Source organism: Callionymus lyra, chromosome 11, assembly GCF_982586985.1.
Source record: "Callionymus lyra chromosome 11, fCalLyr1.hap1.1, whole genome shotgun sequence".
In the NCBI taxonomy this organism is placed as follows: Eukaryota; Metazoa; Chordata; class Actinopteri; order Syngnathiformes; family Callionymidae; genus Callionymus; species Callionymus lyra.
Window position 1 is genome coordinate 4598318 of NC_141828.1, and position 23364 is coordinate 4621681.

The following is a 23364-nucleotide window of genomic DNA, read 5'->3' on the forward strand; positions in this document are numbered from 1 at the left end:
CATGAAACAGTGGCATTATCTTCAGAGTCCACTAGATGGTAGTGATGTGTTGATGAAGCTTAATGAAACAGTGTCATTATCTTCAGAGTCCACTAGATGGTAGTGATGTGTTGATGAAGCTTCATGAAACAGTGTCATTATCTTCAGAGTCCACTAGATGGTAGTGATGTGTTGATGAAGCTTCATGAAACAGTGTCATTATCTTCAGAGTCCACTAGATGGTAGTGATGTGTTGATGAAGCTTCATGAAACAGTGTCATTATCTTCAGAGTCCACTAGATGGTAGTGATGTGTTGATGAAGCTTCATGAAACAGTGTCATTATCTTCAGAGTCCACTAGATGGTAGTGATGTGTTGATGAAGCTTCATGAAACAGTGTCATTATCTTCAGAGTCCACTAGATGGTAGTGATGTGTTGATGAAGCTTCATGAAACAGTGTCATTATCTTCAGAGTCCACTAGATGGCGTCTCTGCACTATTTTCCTTTGTTCTGAACAAGTGTTCTAATGAAACATCATTTTTTAAGTGATGGCGCCACCTATTGACCTCTGAACAACATGACACTGTTTCATGAAGCTTCATCAACACATCACTACTGTCCACTAAAAGCAGGTTCATCGCAGTCTTCAATGTTGATTACAACAATTGTATTCATACAAAGCTGTTTATTTCACTCATAGAGAGTTTGAAATGTCCCTAAATTACAACATAAATATAAATAATGTACATTTTTACTTATTACAGTCCAGGAACTAAACTAGGTTATCATTGATAATGTCCAATATTGGCTGCAATCGAAATGTAAAGCGTGTTCTAAGACAACATAATAAAACGATTGTGTGGAAAAATAAAAAAAACAATGTACTTTGAAGTACTAACTAGCAGTGGCGCTTCTACTGCCACCTTCAGGACACATATATTTTTGACTGTTCACTGCTCATTAAATCGACGGCTCCTTGTCATGGATGAATTTTTCGAATCTTCTCAAAAACACAAATATCTGCTTGAAAGTAAAATTGCTCGACTGTCAAAGAAGCAAATCACAACTTTAAAATGAAAAAGTTTTACATTCAACAATCCAGTGTAATTTAGAGAAGCTTCTCAGTCTGAGGGAGAAGATCATTTCTCCAGAGTCCCTCAGAAAACAACAGGTATTGTGACGAGGCTCATCATTGTCGTCGAGCGAAGAGCCAAAAAAGAAGAAAAAAAACGAGCGAGAGGAAGAGAACGGCAATGAATCATTAAAAATGTTTTCTGGAACATCATCTTTTCATCCTTCCTCACCACATATGCTTACTTTTCTCTTCCTCCCGAGTCGAAGCGGTGCCCACGAGCAGAGCGAGTCAGTCGGGGAGTTTGTCGGTCCAGAGAGACTCTCAGTCAGAAGCTGCTGCCTGAAGCGCTTTTCTCTGCAGCTTTAGATAAATATGGATGGGAAAAAAAAACGTCACACAATTTGGCTATTTTTAACATCCTGTTGTCGTGGCACCGTTTCTTTTTTATCGATCATACGTGTGAAACTTGAAATGATACAAGTTGAGGTCAAGGAATACATTTTTAGTTTAAACTCAAAATGGTCATTTTTTTAATAGCAATTTAATGGCAATTTAAAACTAAATAACATGGCCTTGATATATTTCATATTCAATATTTTATATATAATATTATTATATATAAGGTTTGTTTTAAATAATTCAATATATGAGGTTTTACACAGAAACTGACAAATAGCCATTAAACTATTACTTATATCAAATTAAAAGCTGCTATATTTTTGTTCTGACTTTTCCGTGTTGGAAACCAGAAGAGCAGGATTTTGACACGATTCTTATGTCTGTGCTTTTGCTGGAATTGTAGCTTCAGAAAAGAGGTTCGATTCTTAACAAGGTTTTGAAGAGTAAAGCTGCAGTTCATCGAGTGTCCACTAGTGGCTGGAGAAAACTGAAACGCTCACAAAGAAACAGACTTTACAGACTGATTTAAAAAAGACGCTTTAGTCTAAAAAATGAATTTAACTATTGGCACAAACTGTACGAGGGTCAGATCGTGTGAACGTGATGAGGTTGACCCGACAGAGAAGGAAGCATCAGCTGCGGTATCTTTGAACTAAATGTGCGCGGTTTTATAAAAGGGTGTAAGTACCATTTTGTCATTTCGGTCCGGTTCCTACGCGATGATGTTACAGGCTGTTTACGCAAATGACACTTTGTACCAACATTAAACAAGTATAATAGCAAAAATACTCATGTGACTTTCACCCAAACGGAATGTGTCGGGGTTAAGACGACGCTGATTGGCTGAACCGTGTCCCATTTAATTTATTAAATTAGTTATTTGTTTTATAATTAGCACATTATCTGGTTTATTTTTTTGGGCTGCACGATATTGGAAATATGTGCGATATTCGATATTGGTGTCTCTTGAATTGCGATATCGATATTGACAAAGATGGTATTTTTGTTAATATACATGTTGCATGTGTGGTACAATCGCACATAAGACGTGCCCGGACCGAAATGACGTGGTGGACGTAAATGGTACTTTCACCGGCACAATCATAATTAATCAACTCTTTCATTTCCATGATGGCCACGACCACAGGACTGTGGTTCAATAACAAAGGGCAGACGCCCCCGATTCTACGTCCTAATTTAAATTGAACTTTACTGTGATTCACCCAAGAAGCTAATTCAGAAAAGAAACATTTGACTAATATGTTGAACACAGTTGATAATGACTACTATCAGTAATATATTTCAATAGTTATTATATCTTGAGTTTTATCTGCTTGAATTCCATAATATTTTCTATCTCTAACTGAAATGATCCGCTGTAGTTATAAATAAGAGAAAAAGAAAGTTTGTAGTGCCGATTTAAAAACGGACAAATGTGTTTGTTGTACTGAAAAGTACACACTGGAGGTGAAAGTTCTGCACAAGCGTTGGGAGTCGAAGGCTCGTAGCGCTCGTAGGAGGCGGAACAACCGTAGGTGTTTCTAAATGTAAAAGTGTGAGACATGTTTCTGTCGACTTGCTCCAGACTTTGTTTCTGCCTCCAGCAAAAATACTGTATTTTTCTCCTCGGCACACATTGGACTGAACGCCGGCTCAGAATAGATGCATCTGTAACTCAAACTCGTCTCTCGACGATGAATCTCGTATAGTTTAGACCCGTTTAAATAATGGTGTTTTTCTTCTGCTGCACAAATTTAGAAACGATTGGATGCTTAAGGATGAAAAAATAAACATTTTATTCAGTAAGATTCACAGTTTTCAACCAGGAGCTCTTTGGAAATGCCAAGGTTGAGAAGAATAATGGAAAACAAACCTGGTTGAGACAAATCTTCTTTTCTAAAACTTCAACTGTGCCAAGTATGTCATCAATTCACGATCAATATTTTCTTGCTTTCTCCAAAAACAGCATAAGATAATTTCCGAGGTTCACATCTGTTAGTTCAGGAATAGATTGACTTTATTTAAACGTGTTTCCAGTTCACAGCAGACGATAGTTTCATGAAAACAAGAACAAAGTTCAAATAAAAGAACAAATAGCAAAGGGAAGACAAAGTGCAAATATAAATAACATAGATCAAAGGAAATAACACAAAGAAAATAACTCAACATATTGACATCATTGTTATTATTTTTATATTTTATTATGTTATGACTGGACTGGTATAACTTTTACGGTGCTATTTTAATAGTACATCTGACTAATTTTGAATGATAAAACTGACAAGTATAAATAGGAACAATGATTTGTAAATATTAGTGACAAGCACAATGTGTTGAATTAATTAACTATAAAACTGTTGGAGTGAAACTGTAGCAAATAGAAAAATATTCTTGTTTGGTACTAAAATTACAGTAGTATACTTGAAGTTTACTTTTGGAAAAAGGAAGTATTTACAAGTGTTCTACTAGGTGTATAATTATTACTAGTTATACTCATAAATTAATTTTCTACCGCTTTATCCCTGATGGGGCGGGGGGGCTGGACTCTATCCCAGTTACATTGCGCATAGGTGGGGGACACCCTGGACAGGACGCCAATCTGTCGCAGTTGGCTCCCTCCTGACCTGGAAGCGAACCGGCAACCTTCTTGCTGTGAGGCGATCGTGCCTCACTGTGGGCCACCGTGTGCCCTCGTACTGACACTAAAGAAAGTAAACTGACGTGTACTTATACTTATACTGAAGTATACTTTATGAAATAAACCAAAGGACAGTTTATTACTATTTTTGAGTAACTCTATTATTGTGGTGATCCAGAAGTACAAAGGATTATGGGAGTGGGTGGCAGAAAACAGAACTTCTTTTATGTGTATATTATGTGTGTTACATTTTATTGTAAGAAAAACACACATTTGCTTTGAGATGTTTCCTCCAGTATACATCTACATGTGTTTGATCATGAAGTGCTGGAGTGCAGGTTTAGGGCAAAGAGTATGTTTTAATTTGAATCACATTAAAGACACACACAAGGAGAAACAACTAACCTGCATTTTTGTTGATCAAGTTCTTGCTCCGTTCATAAGGGTTTTGCTGATCGTGTCCTTTCTGTCCTGCCTTTGATGTTTGATGCATCTATGATGACAATAATACAGTATCTTATGTAAGTAAGTAATATTTATTTATATAGCGCTTTTCCAGACCAGGGTCACAAAACGCTTTAACAATATTCAATAAAATATATACTTTAAAGGTCAAGATAATACTGAGAACAACACAGGAGTTCCAGAAAATCAAGGAAAAGCCTGAACAAATAGAAACGTCTTAAGATGTTTCTTAAAGGAGTCAGTAGATCCATCAAGAGCAAAGAGAGGAAGATCGTTCCAAAGCTTAGGAGCAACAGCCTGAAAAGATTTCTCTCCTCTGGTCCTGAGCCGTGTGCGTGGAACCATAAGTAGATTCTGATCCACAGACCTCAGAGCCCGAGCTGGGGTGTAAGTCTGGATCAGATCACTGATGGAAGGTCTGACCATGAATAGATCTGAAAGTAAGAACCAGAATTTTAAAGTTGATCCTGAAAGAAACTGGAAGCCAGTGAAGAGTTTTAAGGATCGGAGAAATGTGAGTTCTTCTACTAGAGCGGCTCAGAATTCTGGCTGCAGAGTTTTGTATGAACTGCAGGCGAGAAGATCCTTCTTGTTAAGACATGAAAACAAACTGTTACAATAGTCCAGACGAGAAGAAACAAACTCATGGATTATAAGATCCAGATCATGTTCCGACAACATTTTCCTAAGTTTAGAGATTTTTCTCAGTTGAAGGAAACAGTTTCTGGTCAGTTTTCTTCAGTGTTGAACTAGAGACATGTCTTTATCAAATACAACACCCAGGTTTCTGTATGTATGTATGTAGGTATGTGTGTTAGAACGGTGGCATAGTGATCAGAGCGTATAAAATGAAGGTTGCCTGTTTGTGTCCTGAGTGATTCTGTTTAATGCACTGCATTTTCATTTAGTGTCTAAACCAGAAGGATCTTCTTTTCTGCAGTTCATACAAAACTCTGCAGCCAGAATTCTGAGCCGCTCTAGTAGAAGAACTCACATTTCTCCTTCAAACTCTTCACTGGCTGCCAGTTTCTTTCAGGATCAACTTTAAAATAGTATACTTTATAGTATACTTCTGTAAACGTTATACTTTTAGTACACTACGAGTAATCATACCTTTGAAAGGTTACTATACTTGATAAAATGAATCTAGAGTACCTCGGTCATCTTTGAAGGGTCAAATGTAAACTGTTGTTTCTGTGGCATCAGTGTGGCATCAGTGCGGCACCATCACTGTGGGACTCGCCTCATCCTTATTTGTGTCTGACACTGTTGTTAACTCTTGTTTTTCTTTTCACACATTTCAGTTTGGACACTGTCACATAAACAGACAGGTACTCTCACCTTTTGGTTTGCTGTGAATCCTCACCCTGACCCCGAGTTTGTTGGTGTCAACGTTCTGCTCCAGAAACTGTTCATTTACAAGATCCTCGTTGTTTTAATGTCTGGACAAACTCACGACACATGAGTAATGAAGTGTAACATCAGAAGTACATGAAGCCTGCACGATATCCAGATCACTATGATGTTCATCGTAGAGACTTAAGTTTGGACTCTTTTTTGCCTCTTAGGTTCACGATCGATTTGACAATAATTTAAGGCCAAAAATGAGAAAAGTCAGAGACGACAGAACTAAAAATGCATGTTTTGCTTTAGAAAAGAACCAAAATAGTACAACCTTTGAAATATGTGCTTAAGAAAGATTGGATGTTTTATGCTAACGCTTGATAAATTAGATATATTAGATTTAAATAAATGCCCAACTTTGTGTTAGTGCCAAAAGTTGTGTAAACCAAATTAATAACTTGGACAAACATGCTTTTTTTTCTCCTTTTGATAAACACTAATCCTTCCATTTTTTGAACATTGATTTTAAATGTTCTATTAATGTGGTTTAGTTTGTTTAAACCTTAACCAGTTATGCCTGCGATATCTTTTCAAATATTCCTCATTATTAAACCATAAAAATCCATGATAAGTTGAGAATGTGAAATGTAATCTGGAGAAGTTGTTGTCCTTTGAGTTTGAGTTCAGGTCTGTATCTGACCATTCAACCTTTTTTCAACACTATAAACAAAATAAAAAATGTATTTTCACAAAATAAAACATTTACTATAATCTGTAAACGTTCTCTTTCTCCCACCTGCAACTATGTGTTAAGTTACATACATTTAAAAAACAACAACTCCTCAACGAAACCAGGAGAGATTTGCACGTCTTAGAAACAGCTGTTGTGCTGCATCATCTCTCAGCAGCAGCTTCTTATCGTTTCCATGAAGCAGCGAAAGTCTGGATCGCTCATGACTCTGGATATCGTGCAGCAGTCACTGGTTCATCAGCTCGTTGTAAAGCAACAGTTCTGGCAGCGAACGATCTTGGCACCACTGGTCTCTTGTAATTGTCGTCTCTGTGTTGGATTCTTGATCAAAAAGACGTGTCTGTTTGTAAGTGTGTGTTCCCTCCTCGTGTGTGTGTGTGTGTGTGTGTTCTACCTTAAGAGACGGCACTTTCACCCAGAAACATTTATTGCTCAATGTTTCCAGTGACGAGACTTCTTTTGAGGACTCGACCTCCGCTTTCCTTCTGTTCTAACATCCTCTTTTTCTGCTCCTTCCCCCTGTTTTATCCTTAACTTACGTGAAAGTCTGTGAGACGTGTTTAAGATAAATGTTTATATTAGCACGTGCTAACCATCTCTGAGTCTAGACTGTCCTGAAATATCTCTCTCTGTTATTAAAACCCTAGCAAAGATATATTTGTGAAATTATTGTTTAATTCACAACATTTCCAGCTGAGTCGTGTCCAACAGTCGTGCGCACACGTCTGACAGCTGACGGACGAGCGCGGCTCGCATCTGTTAGCAGACGTTGAATATGTAGAACGAGCCAATTAAACCGCCCGGTGCCGTTATCAACACACACCTGTTCACGACACCAGGTGGCAATTTTTGTTGATTTGTGCGACTCAATGTGTTTCGGCACAAATATTTAGACCGACTGTCTTTGGCCGGAAGAATAACAGGATGTAGATCGACAGCCGGTGTTTGTCTGGAGCTGCATCATTACGTTGTAATAGATTAATTGTGGGTAACAACGCGCACACTCATCGAATACACAACGACTGCCGACGTCAAACAACGTCAGGCGACTGCTCATAATTGTGTCTCTACACAAGTACGAAGAAAAACACAGTAATATTTACAAAATCATCCGTGGAATGGATACACGTTTTATTCCATATATAATATATTCATGATATATTCAGGCGACACACAGTTTGTCCGACACAATTAAACATTCATTGATTTAACGAAAAAAAAAGTGGTATTTCTGAATTTCAATCGACCAAAAATGGCCATTTTCATCCACAATAGTCCATAAAACCATGAAAAGAAAGTGAAATAGTGTAAGAAGTTTTGAGGAATCATCGTCAGCTGCGAACGAAAAGTTAAATCCACAAAGAAAATCTGATAAACGAGATCATTACCAATAAGTGTGTGTCGCACAAATGGTGATCTATGATCTTACATTAAACCAGAGTCATGGCTCCATTAAAACGCTCTCGCTCATCCTCAGCATCGTTCTTTTAAAAGCTATTTCATCAAATATCTTTGTATTTACCCGACTTAATTCTTTCCTTTGATCGTTGTCTCTGTTGCTTTCACAATGATTCAGAGCCTCTAGAGTCGTTTCTTTAACCTCCGTATCGTCTCTCGTTTCTTCCAGACACCAACTTTGTCTTGGGAAATGCGCAGATCGTGGACTGGCCCATCGTCTACAGCAACGATGGTTTCTGCAAGCTGTCGGGATACCACCGGGCCGAGGTGATGCAGAAGAGCAGCACCTGCAGGTGAGAGTTTCGTTTTCGTCACAAACCCCACGTGGAGGAGATGATGCTAAAGTCACCTGCTTCCACAATCGAACGCTCGGATTGGTCAGGAGAGAATTGGAATTGTGAGAAGGGGGAGGTGTAGTTGCTTACTTTATGTTTACAACAAAAGCTATGGGTGAACTGTAAGCAATGTGCTTCTACTGACATGTATACAATCAGAGCTTCATCTCCAAGACTTAACGTTTCAACTAGTGATGTTGAACGACATGACACTGTTTCATGAAGCTTCATCAACACATCACTACCATCTAGTGGACTCTGAAGATAATGTCACTGTTTCATGAAGCTTCATCAACACATCACTACCATCTAGTGGACTCTGAAGATAATGTCACTGTTTCATGAAGCTTCATCAACACATCACTGCCTTCTAGTGGACTCTGAAGATAATGACACTGTTTCATGAAGTTTCATCAACACATCACTACCATCTAGTGGACTCTGAAGATAATTACACTGTTTCATGAAGCTTCATCAACACATCACTACCATCTAGTGGACTCTGAAGATAATGACACTGTTTCATGAAGCTTCATCTACACATCGCTGCCATCTAGTGGACTCTGAAGATAATGACACTGTTTCATGAAGCTTCATCAACACATCACTACCATCTAGTGGACTCTGAAGATAATGACACTGTTTCATGAAGCTTCATCTACACATCGCTGCCATCTAGTGGACTCTGAAGATAATGACACTGTTTCATGAAGCTTCATCTACACATCGCTGCCATCTAGTGGACTCTGAAGATAATGACACTGTTTCATGAAGCTTCATCTACACATCGCTGCCATCTAGTGGACTCTGAAGATAATGACACTGTTTCATGAAGCTTCATCAACACATCACTACCATCTAGTGGACTCTGAAGATAATGACACTGTTTCATGAAGCTTCATCAACACATCACTAGTGTTAACCAATTAGAAAACCATATTTTACAGTGAATCAGGCAGAGAGGGAAAATGTTCTCCATTAAAATAAGTATTTTTATTACGTTTCTATACATTCAAATAAGGTTAAGGCAGAATGAAAGCCTGTCTGACCTGCAGTTTGGACTTTCATCTAATTTTAGACCCTGTCTTGGGCAGATTGATCGACTTTTTTACAGCAGGAATTTGTTTTGTCAGCTTAACTATGTGTCCACTAGCTTTTAGTGAAACAAGGGTTGCCAAATCACATTTGGTGTGAACGCACATATAATGATCATCTTAGTTAAATTGTATTATGGAAATATTGCAAAATTACCCAAGTAGGACTTTTCCTTCAAAATAGTGACATCATACTATAAAGAGGAGCCGTATTGTACCATTATAAGTCATACATAATTTTTATCAAAGTTATTTTATGGGTTATACTTCAAAACATTTTGTAAAAATGATTTGATCAAATTTTTTTTTACAATTAACAGTAACAATATTCACAGCGTTTAATAATTTTTGTGTTGTGTTGCTCAGAACCATCAGCAGATTCTGATCCACAGACATCAGAGCCAGAGCTGGGGTGTAAGTCTGGATCAGATCACTGATGGAAGGTCTGACCATGAATAGATCTGAAAGTAAGAACCAGAATTTTAAAATGATCCTGAAAGAAACTGGCAGCCAGTGAAGAGTTTGAAGGAGAAATGTGAGTTCTTCTACTAGAGCGGCTCAGAATTCTGGCTGCAGAGTTTTGTATGAACTGCAGGCGAGACACATCCTTCTGGTTTAGACAATTAAAAATATTAAACTTCTGTACACTAGATGGCAGCAGTCATTACGTCCTCCGCAGCTAAAAGAACAATAACATTCTGGGAGATCCCGGCAATGACTGAGGACGAGAGGATACAGTGACTCCAGCAGCTTTTAAAGCTGATGTTTGGACATATTTTGGTTTGAAAACAAATGAAAGCAGTAACGACTTCGTCAAGAGTCATGTGGTCTGTAAATACTACAACACCAGAGTCAAGTACTGGACAATACTACACATATATACTTGTTACTACAGTATCACTATATATCGTATCGCTGTCCTCGTATCGTAGTACATATTGTATGGGTAGATTCTTGACACTACACGCTGCTACACCTAAAGATGAGCAACATCATAGACAGGAATTCATGATCAGACGTCCTCGTTATCGGCAACAAAAAAAGGGGTTGATTATCTTTTTGCTGAGAAACGTTTGCAGCTTCATTAAATCAACGTTGGAGAGAAAGTGCTGAGCTGTGAGGAAACATCGATCTATGCATCTTCATCTTGCACCACAAGCGCCCGAGTCATCTGGGAGTTGTGACTGCGCAGAGAAAGATTGAGCCAACTAATCACTTTGTTGTCGGGTCGTTGGGTGATCCGATGCCATGAGAAGCCGTTATTGTTCGCAGGGCCTTCGCCGGGCGCCGTCGTCCATCATATTTCCCCCCAGACATCAGTGACTAAACATGATGGAAGTTATTTGTGTTCGTGTTCGACAAATGAAAGTCTGGATGTGATTTCCTTCTCCGGAGCTTCTACCAGAGACTGTTTTCTGTGTCGTTGATCAAATTTAGACTCAGACTTTTGTAGGAATGGATTTTACTACCGAACACAGGGTGTGAAAAGAAAACAGGACTTAAAGATGGTGATTAAACACCTTGGAAACAATACATCAACGTTATATTACTGTTATTTCTCACACTCAGGCTCTCATGAAGCAGAAAAGATCTTCTTTTATTTGACACAAAATAATGAAAAACGGAAAATGGGAGAAACAAGCAGAGAATTTAATGATAGGACAGGAAATGGAAGTTTCTTTTTAACACCACATTTATTGGCAGATTTCAAGAACTACTTTATGTCAGTTCCTCCTGAAATCACTTCCTGAATATATTTTCTTGAATTTAAATTTTTTCATGCCTGGTCGGTTGTTTGTCTATGTGTGGAAGACGTTGGCGACTCTTGGGTTGATGAGGTTTCATGATACAGTGTCTTCATTTTAAATGGCCACTAGATGGCACTCTCTGCTATAAACTGGATTCAGTATTCGACAAAAACTCAAAACAATTGATTGATTGATCGATGTTCAATCCTGGGTCATGCCTTAGATCTGATCATGGGATGTTGATTTACTTTATCACAATGTCAACCTTGATGGGCACTTTCATATTTTTTCCCTACCTTTTATGTAAAGTAGTAAATCATAACAAAGTAACTGGTAAGAACTCTGCTTTGCCCAAGGAATTGGTATAGATATACATATATAGAAATGTAACTTAGTTTTGAATATTATATTTCTCTTAACATGCTTGGATGGACTAACATCAAAGGTGCTAACATCAATTTCAGTCCCATTGCGACATATTATGCAAAAGCTGCTAAAAGACGGGCTGAAAAAAAGGGAAAACTTTGGAGAACTTACAAATTTTAACAGGCTCTAATTAAGTTTAAAACCTTGCTTGGAATGACACAGAAAAATGTAGGCTATTCACGCTATTGTGTTGTGACAGGATGGTCGGCGGTGGAGTCGACAGATGGGACTGAAGAGAGTTTTTATTAAACTGTTTCTTTTTTCTTTTCTATATTCAGCTAAAAAACTTTTCCTCATTTCATAAAAAAAACAGGCTATATTTCCATGAAATCCTCACAAGACATTTTGCACAGAAGTTGACAATAACATGCAACACTCTTCGCTGGACTGACGAAGGTCGGTCTAATACTAGTGATGTGTTGATGAAGCTTCATGAAACAGTTGCATTATCTTCAGAGTCCACTAGATGGTAGCAATGTGTTGATGAAGCTTCATGAAACAGTGTCATTTTCTTCAGAGTCCACTAGATGGTAGTGATTTGTTGAAGAAGCTTCATGAAACAGTGGCATTATCTTCAGAGTCCACTAGATGGTAGTGATGTGTTCATGAAGCTTCATGAAATAGTGTCATTATCTTCAGAGTCCACTAGATGGTAGTGATGTGTTGATGAAGCTTAATGAAACAGTGTCATTATCTTCAGAGTCCACTAGATGGTAGTGATGTGTTGGTGACGCTTCATGAAACAGTGGCATTATCTTCATAGTCCACTAGATGGTAGTGATGTGTTGATGAAGCTTCATGAAACAGTGTCATTATCTTCAGAGTCCACTAGATGGTAGTAGTGATGTGTTGATGAAGCTTCATGAAACAGTGTCATTATCTTCAGAGTCCACTAGATGGTAGTGATGTGTTGATGAAGCTTCATGAAACAGTGTCATTATCTTCAGAGTCCACTAGATGGTAGTAGTGATGTGTTGATGAAGCTTCATGAAACAGTGTCATTATCTTCAGAGTCCACTAGATGGCGTCTCTGCAGTATTTCCTCTAGTTTTTAACAACAGTTCTAATGAAACATAATTTTTAAAGTGATGGCGCCACCTACTGACCTCTGAACAACATGACACTATTTCATGAGCCTGGTTTGGTATAATAAATGAATTAACCAAAGATAATCTTTTTTAAAACGCAAATGACAAATGTTAATTAGCAGATAAACAATTGGTCGTACCCGGCAACAAGAAATAAAAAAAAAACACCTCCTGTGTGAGAACAAACAACAAATTCAAGATAACCCATAAAACACCTTCGTCCAAATGGACACCACGTACACCCCTATTTTAAGTGGGTGGTTCAGACCCTCTGGTTCTCTTCCCCAAACCAGGACGTGGTGAGTACCAGACTGATTGTTGAAAACCATAAATGCACAAACAGAACGGTGAAAGGAAATCGGAAATGGATCCACTAACAACAGAAACACACATAATACTCTCCATGCGTGAGTTATTAGACTCATGTCACAGTGTACTCTGTGACATGAGTCTAATAATAAGAGTACTTACTGCCCGTTTTTGGACGAATAAGGTCAAAAATATGGCTCAGCGCAGACACAGCAGTTCATGGTGGTCATTATGAGTCCAAGCAGTAGGATCTCTGTGGATCCTGTGAACTGGTCATAAGCTGACTCCAGTGCACTTCATAGATGTAGATGTTTCTAAATATATTTCAGTTTGTTGCAGCGATCCTAGTTTGTCGCTCTCGTAGTAAACAAAAACGTTGTGCTCACGAGCAGACGCTACAATAGAGAGATTACATCAGCGGTGTCGGTTCCGACAGATTTTGGAATCTGTGGGAGATTTTTGATCTCGTCAAAGACGTTTGTTGTCGCTGCCAGCGTCGCGGCTCTGACAGATGCCGAGCCTGGAGTCGTCCGGCTCCGCTTCATAACGCCTGCCAATACAAATATTGACCCCAGTAAGTGATGATCGGTTCCTGTGTTTATATTTAGTCTGCAGGGGACACTGTGGGACGCTGGCTTTGTGAGAATGCACTGAGAATCTCTGCAGCGAAGAATCCAACCTGCTTTAATCAATATTTTATCTTTCAACCATTCTAGCACTTATGTGACTTTTCTCCCTCTTCCTCCTCCACCTCCTCCATTATGTAATAATTGAAGGTCCAAAGTGCTATTATTCAGCACTTTGCCCTGATTTCCCATAACTTCATGTCTCTTTACATGTGGTCATGATGAGACCTCAAGAGTTTTTCAGGGAGACTTTGATCATTATTGCAGTTTTAAACATGTTTCAATCCGAGAAAACCTTAAATGAAAGTACATTTTTTCCCAGTTACTGATTTCTAGTCCAAACATGTTATCAAAGTTGACATAAGCAACATATCTGGGGGCCAATGGTGCCCTTGAGCAATCGTTTTAAGACAAGATCCTGTTAATCAAATGAAAACATAAACACAACTTAAACTCGTATCTGTCGATCCTCATTCCTAAATACTAAAAGAAACATTCTTTTCTGTCTGACACTGAAGAAGTTCTCAAGTTTGGGTTGAACTGGATCAGGAAGTAGATACTTTCTAGTTCTAGGTACACCCTGGTATAATGTCAATCTTCACTCTTTATTTTGTGTCTAAACAAGAAGGATCTTCTCGCCTGCAGTTCATACTAAACTCTGCAGCCAGAATTCTGAGCCGCTCTAGTAGAAGAACTCACATTTCTCCTTCAAACTCTTCACTGGCTGCCAGTTTCTTTCAGGATCATTTTAAAATTCTGGTTCTTACTTTCAGATCTATTCATGGTCAGACCTTCCATCAGTGATCTGATCCAGACTTACATCCCAGCTCGGGCTCTGAGGTCTGTGGATCAGAATCTACTGATGGTTCCTGAACTTCCGGACCAGAGGAGAGAAATCCTTCCAGACTGTTGCTCCTAAGCTTTGGAACCATCTCTGTGTTTGATGATCTACTGACTCCTTCAAGAAACATCTGTGTTTGATGATCTACTGACTCCTTCAAGAAACATCTGTGTTTGATGATCTACTGACTCCTTCAAGAAACATCTGTGTTTGATGATCTACTGACTCCTTCAAGAAACATCTGTGTTTGATGATCTACTGACTCCTTCAAGAAACATCTGTGTTTGATGATCTACTGACTCCTTCAAGAAACATCTGTGTTTGATGATCTACTGACTCCTTCAAGAAACATCTCAAGATGTTTTTATTCAAGCTTTGATTTTCTGAGACTGTGTTTGTCTTATCTGTCTTGATCTTTTATAGTGTGTATTTTAACTGTGTATTGTTTGTGATTGTTAGAGCGCCTTGTGTTTCTGGAATGAGATTCAACAACGAGCCAGTCTTATGAATTCTTCACTGGCTGTGTGTGTCTTTCATCCGTCTAGAGGATCTGCCAAATCCCTTTGAGAATGTGTGTGTGTCTGAGTGTGCGGGACTCATTATTGTTGTTGTAATAATTAGGACACTTTGTCCCTGTGTCAAAACGTCAACGTTTGATGTTGGCGACAGTTGTAGATTTTCAGAAGAGCGAGAGTTCCTCTGGCAGCTCAAGGTCCTGAATATTGGATGATGTTTGGTCCTGTCTTGTTTCATCTCTTTAATACTTTAACTCACGCCTTCTTAGTTTAGGAAGGAGAGTTTGGAACGGTTAGGGGAGTGTGTGACTCTATGACTCTATTGTATCATCAGTGTGTGTGTGTTGTTGTGTGACTCTATTGTATCATCAGTGTGTGTGTGTGTTGTTGTGTGACTCTATTGTATCATCAGTGTGTGTGTGTGTTGTTGTGATGTGTGACTGTATTGTATTATCAGTGTGTGTGTTGTTGTGATGTGCGACTCTATTGTATGATCAGTGTGTTTGTGTTGTTGTGATATGTGACTCTATTGTATCATCATTGTGTGTGTGTTGTTGTGATGTGTGACTCTATTGTATCATCAGTGTGTGTGTGTGTTGTGATGTGTGACTCTATTGTATTATCAGTGTGTGTGTTGTTGTGATGTGTGACTCTATTGTATCATGTGTGTGTGTTGTTGTGATGTGTGACTCTATTGTATCATCAGTGTGTGTGTGTTGTTGTGATGTGTGACTCTATTGTATCATGTGTGTGTGTTGTTGTGATGTGTGACTCTATTGTATCATCAGTGTGTGTGTGTTGTTGTGATGTGTGACTCTATTGTATCATCAGTGTGTGTGTGTTGTTGTGTGACTCTATTGTATCATCAGTGTGTGTGTTGTTGTGATGTGCGACTCTATTGTATGATCAGTGTGTTTGTGTTGTTGTGATATGTGACTCTATTGTATCATCAGTGTGTGTTGTTGTGATGTGCGACTCTATTGTATCATCAGTGTGTTTGTTGTTGTGATGTGTGACTCTATTGTATCATCAGTGTGTGTGTGTGTTGTTGTGATGTGCGACTCTATTGTATCATCAGTGTGTGTGTTGTTGTGATGTGTGACTCTATTGTATCATCAGTGTGTGTGTGTGTTGTTGTGATGTGCGACTCTATTGTATAATCAGTGTGTTTGTTGTTGTGATGTGTGACTCTATTGTATCATCAGTGTGTGTGTGTTGTTGTGATGTGCGACTCTATTGTATCATCAGTGTGTGTGTGTTGTTGTGATGTGCGACTCTATTGTATCATCAGTGTGTGTGTGTTGTTGTGATGTGTGACTCTATTGTATCATCAGTGTGTGTGTGTTGTTGTGATGTGTGACTCTATTGTATCATCAGTGTGTGTTGTTGTGATGTGTGACTCTATTGTATCATCAGTGTGTGTGTGTTGTTGTGATGTGCGACTCTATTGTATCATCAGTGTGTGTGTGTTGTTGTGATGTGCGACTCTATTGTATCATCAGTGTGTGTGTGTTGTTGTGATGTGCGACTCTATTGTATGATCAGTGTGTTTGTGTTGTTGTGATATGTGACTCTATTGTATCATCAGTGTGTGTTGTTGTGATGTGCGACTCTATTGTATCATCAGTGTGTTTGTTGTTGTGATGTGTGACTCTATTGTATCATCAGTGTGTGTGTGTGTTGTTGTGATGTGCGACTCTATTGTATCATCAGTGTGTGTGTTGTTGTGATGTGTGACTCTATTGTATCATCAGTGTGTGTGTGTGTTGTTGTGATGTGCGACTCTATTGTATAATCAGTGTGTTTGTTGTTGTGATGTGTGACTCTATTGTATCATCAGTGTGTGTGTGTTGTTGTGATGTGCGACTCTATTGTATCATCAGTGTGTGTGTGTTGTTGTGATGTGCGACTCTATTGTATCATCAGTGTGTGTGTGTTGTTGTGATGTGCGACTCTATTGTATCATCAGTGTGTGTTTGTTGTTGTGATGTGCGACTCTATTGTATCATCAGTGTGTGTTTGTACAAAACTCTTTTTTCATTGAAATACTGACATTAGAAAATGATCTTAAGCTCCGCCCACTGAAAATATATTTTCTGAAGATTAAATCTTGTTGATCATAACCACACCCACTCTGCTGTGATTGGTCAAGCATGGAGGTTTGTCACCGCGCGTCATTAATCCCAGAAGTCTCCACCTCCAAGGGACTCGTTGTATAAACAAAGCGGGGTGTGATTACAACTGGCTGGAGGACGAGTGAAGCCAGTGTTACGTCATAATGGACTCTCGTAACCTCTCATTCGCCCAGATTTCAGAGCAACTTTATAAAGTAATATCTTCAAAACATGGTCATGATAAGGAACGTACTCTTGGAGAAGAAGAACATTTACTAATGCTTCTAAGGCGACGGGGCTTAAAATATGAGTTGATGACGTTGCTGCTGAAAAAAAACCTTAAACGTGAGCGAATTTGAAGGAAACACCACAAAGAGACGTTGAAACATCAGATCCTCTTATTAAAGGATGTTGGAGATCCTCCACTCTTAACAAATCCATCAACTGTTGGTCAAAATGAAGGATGTTCTCCCAGAGGTTCTTCCTGTGTATTGTCTCGAGACTCGTCCTTCCTGGACATGAAGGAGACAAACCTCATCAGGGGTTCTGGGTTCATTTGGTCTCGACAAACCTGGGAAAAAAAGTCATTATTTCTGTCTGTTTGTTTTTGTCTCTGCTTTGTTTTTCATTTATTGGAAAGTTTTAAGAGTCAATTCAAAGTGAATGTTCAGTAATTCAACTAGAATATTATTGTTGTATCAGGGATTACAAACTTGGTGTCGATTTGCATTGTCATTCATTTCGCCGTTGAATAGTAGCCAATTTCATATTTCATTGTTCTTTTGTTCTTGTAGCTACAGAGGACATAATAAATGTGCCATCTAGTGGCGAGAGGTTTAATTGCAACACCAAAATCAACAAATGCAAATTGTAAAATAGAAATGTGTTACTTTACACATGTGTTTTATTAGAATATAAACCAATATAAAAAGAAACTATGTTAAAAATAAAACATGGTTTTAAAAAGAAAAAATCTGGAAAAGCGCTATATAAATACAAATTACTAACTTACTTGAAAAAGTAAAGATTTTTTTAATTTTAAAAGAAATCGATAAAGTGCCTTTTTATTATCGATACAGTCCAGGAATAAAATATCGATATATATCGATGTATTGATTTTCTTCAGAATCAAACCAGCAACCTTCCTGCTGTGAGGCTTTTCCCCGAACGGCTAGTGTTGAACTAGTCCGTCCGATCGGGTTAAACCCGCTCCTCAAACAAACTCTCTAACCATATTAATTACAGATAACTTGCAACAAAGAGCCTGATCTGCATCGATCTCAGTCAGTGTTGGATGTACTTGAACCGTTTCTTTGGTTTTCCGCAGCAGAAAACAATCTCGAGCGAGAGTCGTAGTGCATCGATCCTCGGGGGAAATCGGAACCAATTATGTGCTCGGTCTCCTAAACCAGAAACCTTTCCCTTTCGATCACCGCAACCGTTCCTCCGTCTTCTCGTTTTTTTTCTCCAACTTGGAGCCGCGGCTCAGTCCAAGCGAGAGAGGAGGTCAAGTCCGGGATTAAACTCTGCAAAGTCTCCTTTTTTCCCAGAGAGCAGGCAAAAGGGAAACAGTCAGCGATTCGACGGCAGCACTTTAGAGGAAAGATTGATGTCAACAAGGCAGAAAGATGAGATTTCTGTGATGTTGACGCATCGGGCCGGATCAAGCTCCCAGTCTACCTTTTCTCACCGAGACACTCGGCGTCTCGAGGGGAGTATTAGATTCTGATTACCTGCCCAGTAACTCTGTGTTCTAGGTCAACTACTGTGTCTTCTTCACTTGGGATTTTTTACTCGCCAGCAGGAAGACTTTATAAGCCGTTATGGACTTATTTGGTCAGGGTTTTTGAACTTTTATGGTGTAGTAACAGTTGTAAATTCTTCTTCTATTTATTACATACTGACAAGAGGAGTTGAACTTACGAGCACCGACTGTAGATTTGATCAAAATGTCAGCATTTCTTATCGATTAGCAGCCATATCATCTTGTAAAACATAAACGAATGCAAGTAAGTAAAGTAAGAAAGTAATTATTATTTGTTAAGATCTTTCAAAGACCAGGGTCACAAAGCATTTAAACAATCAAAACAATACACAGTTAAAATATATACTTTAAAAGGTCAAGACAACATAGAGACAAACATAGCAGCAAGAAAGTTAAGAAAAAAGCTCAAATAAGAGTGTCTTGAGATGTTTCTTGAAGGAGTCAGTAGATCATCAAACACAGATGTTTCTTGAAGGAGTCAGTAGATCATCAAACACAGATGTTTCTTGAAGGAGTCAGTAGATCATCAAACACAGATGTTTCTTGAAGGAGTCAGTAGATCATCAAACACACATGTTTCTTGAAGGAGTCAGTAGATCATCAAACACAGATGTTTCTTGTAGGAGTCAGTAGATCATCACACACAGATGTTTCTTGAAGGAGTCAGTAGATCATCAAACACAGATGTTTCTTGAAGGAGTCAGTAGATCATCAAACACAGATGTTTCTTGAAGGAGTCAGTAGATCATCAAACACAGATGTTTCTTGAAGGAGTCAGTAGATCATCAAACACAGATGTTTCTTGAAGGAGTCAGTAGATCATCAAACACAGATGTTTCTTGAAGGAGTCAGTAGATCATCAAACACAGATGTTTCTTGAAGGAGTCAGTAGATCATCAAACACAGATGTTTCTTGAAGGAGTCAGTAGATCATCAAACACAGATGTTTCTTGAAGGAGTCAGTAGATCATCAAACACAGAGATGGTTCCAAAGCTTAGGAGCAACAGTCTGGAAGGATTTCTCTCCTCTGGTCCGGAAGTTCAGGAACCATCAGTAGATTCTGATCCACAGACCTCAGAGCCCGAGCTGGGGTGTAAGTCTGGATCAGATCACTGATAGAAGGTCTGACCATGAATAGATCTGAAAGTAAGAACCAGAATTTAAAAATGATCCTGAAAGAAACTGGCAGCCAGTGAAGAGTTTGAAGGAGAAATGTGAGTTCTTCTACTAGAGCGGCTCAGAATTCTGGCTGCAGAGTTTTGTATGAACTGCAGGCGAGAAGATCCTTCTTGTTTAGACACAAAATAAACTGTTACAATAATCTAAACAACACAAACGCATGGATTATAAGATCCAGATCATGTTGTGACATACATTTTTACTAAGTTTAGAGATTTTTCTCAGTTGAAACAGTTTCTGGTCAGTTTTCTTCAGTGTTGAACAAGAGACATGTCTTTATCAAATACAACACCCAGGTCTCTCAGGCTCAGTTTGACAGACTGACCTAAGTCACCCAAGTACCGACTCAACCCTTGAACTTTATCAATAACCAGAGTTTCAGTTTTGTCCACATTTAGCTGCAAAGTGTTTTCACTAAATCAAACTAACAATGTACGGACCATGATTTTTCAATTTGTCTCTTGAGGTAAAAGTGATCTTGTGATATAATTAAGTCAGTCGTCTAACTTAGTTTGAATCACTAATTTAGACTCACTAAGATTAAAGGACGGAGATATCAGATCTATCTTTAGTCATATCGTCTCAGACGCTCAGGTCATTCTCTCGCCCACGAGCTGCATCTGTGGAAGTGAAATAAAACACCTAACTAGCTCTTTTCTTTGAAGGATCTCCAAGAAAGATGCACAAAGAAAGTGGGTGTTGGATCATAGTTGGATCAGCCTACGCAGGAATCATCTAATTGAAAGGCTTTTTTCTCCTTCAAAGGTGGCTGAGCATGAATCTTTTGTTCGGTTCTAGGATTGTGTTTTGAGTCTGGAATCGTAGCTGGTGTGGTCACCGCGGCGCGGATCAGAGATTCCGTCTCCTCGCTCGTCACCGACGTCCATGTCTGCTCGGTTATGAATAAGTTATCCTCGACGCCGGCCGCTGTGAACACAAGTCGTCCGACCCTCGGGAAATCTGGAGCCGTTCAAGCGACGGCTTCTTTGAAGGAAATCACTTCCCCGGCGTCACCGAGACGCCGGACGTTTGTCAGTGAAATTACAGTAAGCTCCGGTTCGCCAAGTTCTCGCAGCGTCAGAATCCCGTCTCATTAAATTTAGCCGTTCTTTTGTATTTCATAACAAACTCAGAGCTATATTTAGCCGGCGCTGGAGCGGTGCTGCCGAGGGTGGCACTAACGAGAAAAGTGAGATGAATGTCTCTGCGGCGGCGGCGGCGGCGGCGGCGGCGGCTAAATGTTAGGCGAGTAGCTTCACCCGCCTTTGGATTTAATTTGTTTTTAGCACGTCTCTGCGTTCGCTCATTTAGTCAGTGTGCGTTTGGTTGAGTTTTAATCTACTTCCGCTGCATTTTTTAATAATCCCAGTCCTGCCAAGAAGCTCTCCAGAGGATGCCAGAAGCTCTATCCAGGGACTTAGTGATTTTTAAAGGCAGAAGATTTGACAAGAGGCCGCTAACAAGACGACGATCTGAGTATTTTTGAATCAAAGTCATCTTTTCTCTGTTTTCGTTCCTTTTGAAGGGTAAAGAAAAGACAGGATGGAATAAACAATCATCAGAATGTTCCGCTGATCACTATAAATTAGGTGTTTACCTAATGTAGCATGTTAGCCATTTAGCTTCTACTACAAACGATTGGCATGGATGTTTTTAAAGAGCATCTAATGTGTGTGTGTGTGTGTTGTTGTGATGTGTGACTCTATTGTATCGTCAGTGTGTGTGTGTTGTTGTGATGTGTGACTCTATTGTATCATCAGTGTGTGTGTGTTGTTGTGATGTGTGACTCTATTGTATCATCAGTGTGTGTGTGTTGTTGTGATGTGTGACTCTATTGTATCCTCAGTGTGTGTGTGTTGATTTGATGTGTGACTCTATTGTATCATCAGTGTGTGTGTGTTGTTGTGATGTGTGACTCTATTGTATCATCAGTGTGTGTGTGTTGTTGTTATGTGTGACTCTATTGTATCGTCAGTGTGTGTGTGTTGTTGTGATGTGTGACTCTATTGTATCATCAGTGTGTGTGTGTTGTTGTGATGTGTGACTCTATTGTATCATCAGTGTGTGTGTGTTGTTGTGATGTGTGACTCTATTGTATTGTCAGTGTGTGTGTGTTGTTGTGTTGTTGTGATGTGTGACTCTATTGTATCATCAGTGTGTGTGTTGTTGTGATGTGTGACTCTATTGTATCGCCAGTGTGTGTGTGTTGTTGTGATGTGTGACTCTATTGTATCATCAGTGTGTGTGTGTTGTTGTGATGTGTGACTCTATTGTATCATCAGTGTGTGTGTGTTGTTGTGATGTGTGACTCAATTGTATCATCAGTGTGTGTGTGTTGTTAAGATGTGTGACTCTATTGTATCGTCAGTGTGTGTGTGTTGTTGTGATGTGTGACTCTATTGTATCATCAGTGTGTGTGTGTTGTTAAGATGTGTGACTCTATTGTATCATCAGTGTGTGTGTGTTGTTAAGATGTGTGACTCTATTGTATCATCAGTGTGTGTGTGTGTTGTGATGTGTGACTCTATTGTATCATCAGTGTGTGTGTGTTGTTGTGATGTGTGACTCTATTGTATCATCAGTGTGTGTTTGTACAAAACTCTGTTTTCATTGAAATATTGACATTAGAAAATGATCTTAAGCTCCGCCCACTGAAAACTTTTTTTTTTCTGGAGATGAAATCTTGTTGACCATAACCCCACATCTTGTCACCGCACGTCATCAATCCCAAAAGTCTCCACCTCCAAGGGACTCGTTGTATGAACAAAGCGGGCGCGAGATTACAGCTGGCTGGAGTGAAGCCATTATTACGTCATAACTCTCGTAACCTCTCGTTCGCCCAGATTACTGCTCGAAAGGAAGACTTTAAAATTTGACACATGTTACAGTAGATGCTTGTTGTGGTTCATTTAGTAACTTCGTTAAAATTGACTGTCCAACCAAAATTTTATTTGACTGAAACCGGTACCAGGACATGTACACGAGGCACTGAATCATTTTTTAATAAAACCCAGAAAGTTGACTAAAAGTCATGTTTATTAACATTTTTGTGAATTTGTCATTAAACCTATTTAGTTCAAGTGGTTTTTTTTCATTACATTTGGGATGATTGTCGAGTTGTTAATTATTTTCAAATGTTATTACAAAAGTATTAACATTCTTAAATGTTGTGTAAAAAATGGACAGAAAAATCAGTCAATGTCAACATATCA

At 39.0% G+C, this 23364-nt stretch overlaps 1 protein-coding gene across 2 annotated transcripts in view; it reads left to right on the plus strand.

Annotated features, from left to right (window-relative positions):
- Window positions 1–23364, plus strand: part of kcnh1a (potassium voltage-gated channel, subfamily H (eag-related), member 1a) — an 89302-nt gene that overhangs the window by 6446 nt on the left and 59492 nt on the right. For both annotated transcript variants that reach the window (XM_087802482.1, XM_087802483.1), the window contains exon 2: window positions 8281–8404. In XM_087802482.1, the coding sequence (XP_087658608.1) occupies window positions 8281–8404 (124 nt within the window). The remainder of the gene's footprint in view (window positions 1–8280; window positions 8405–23364) is intronic.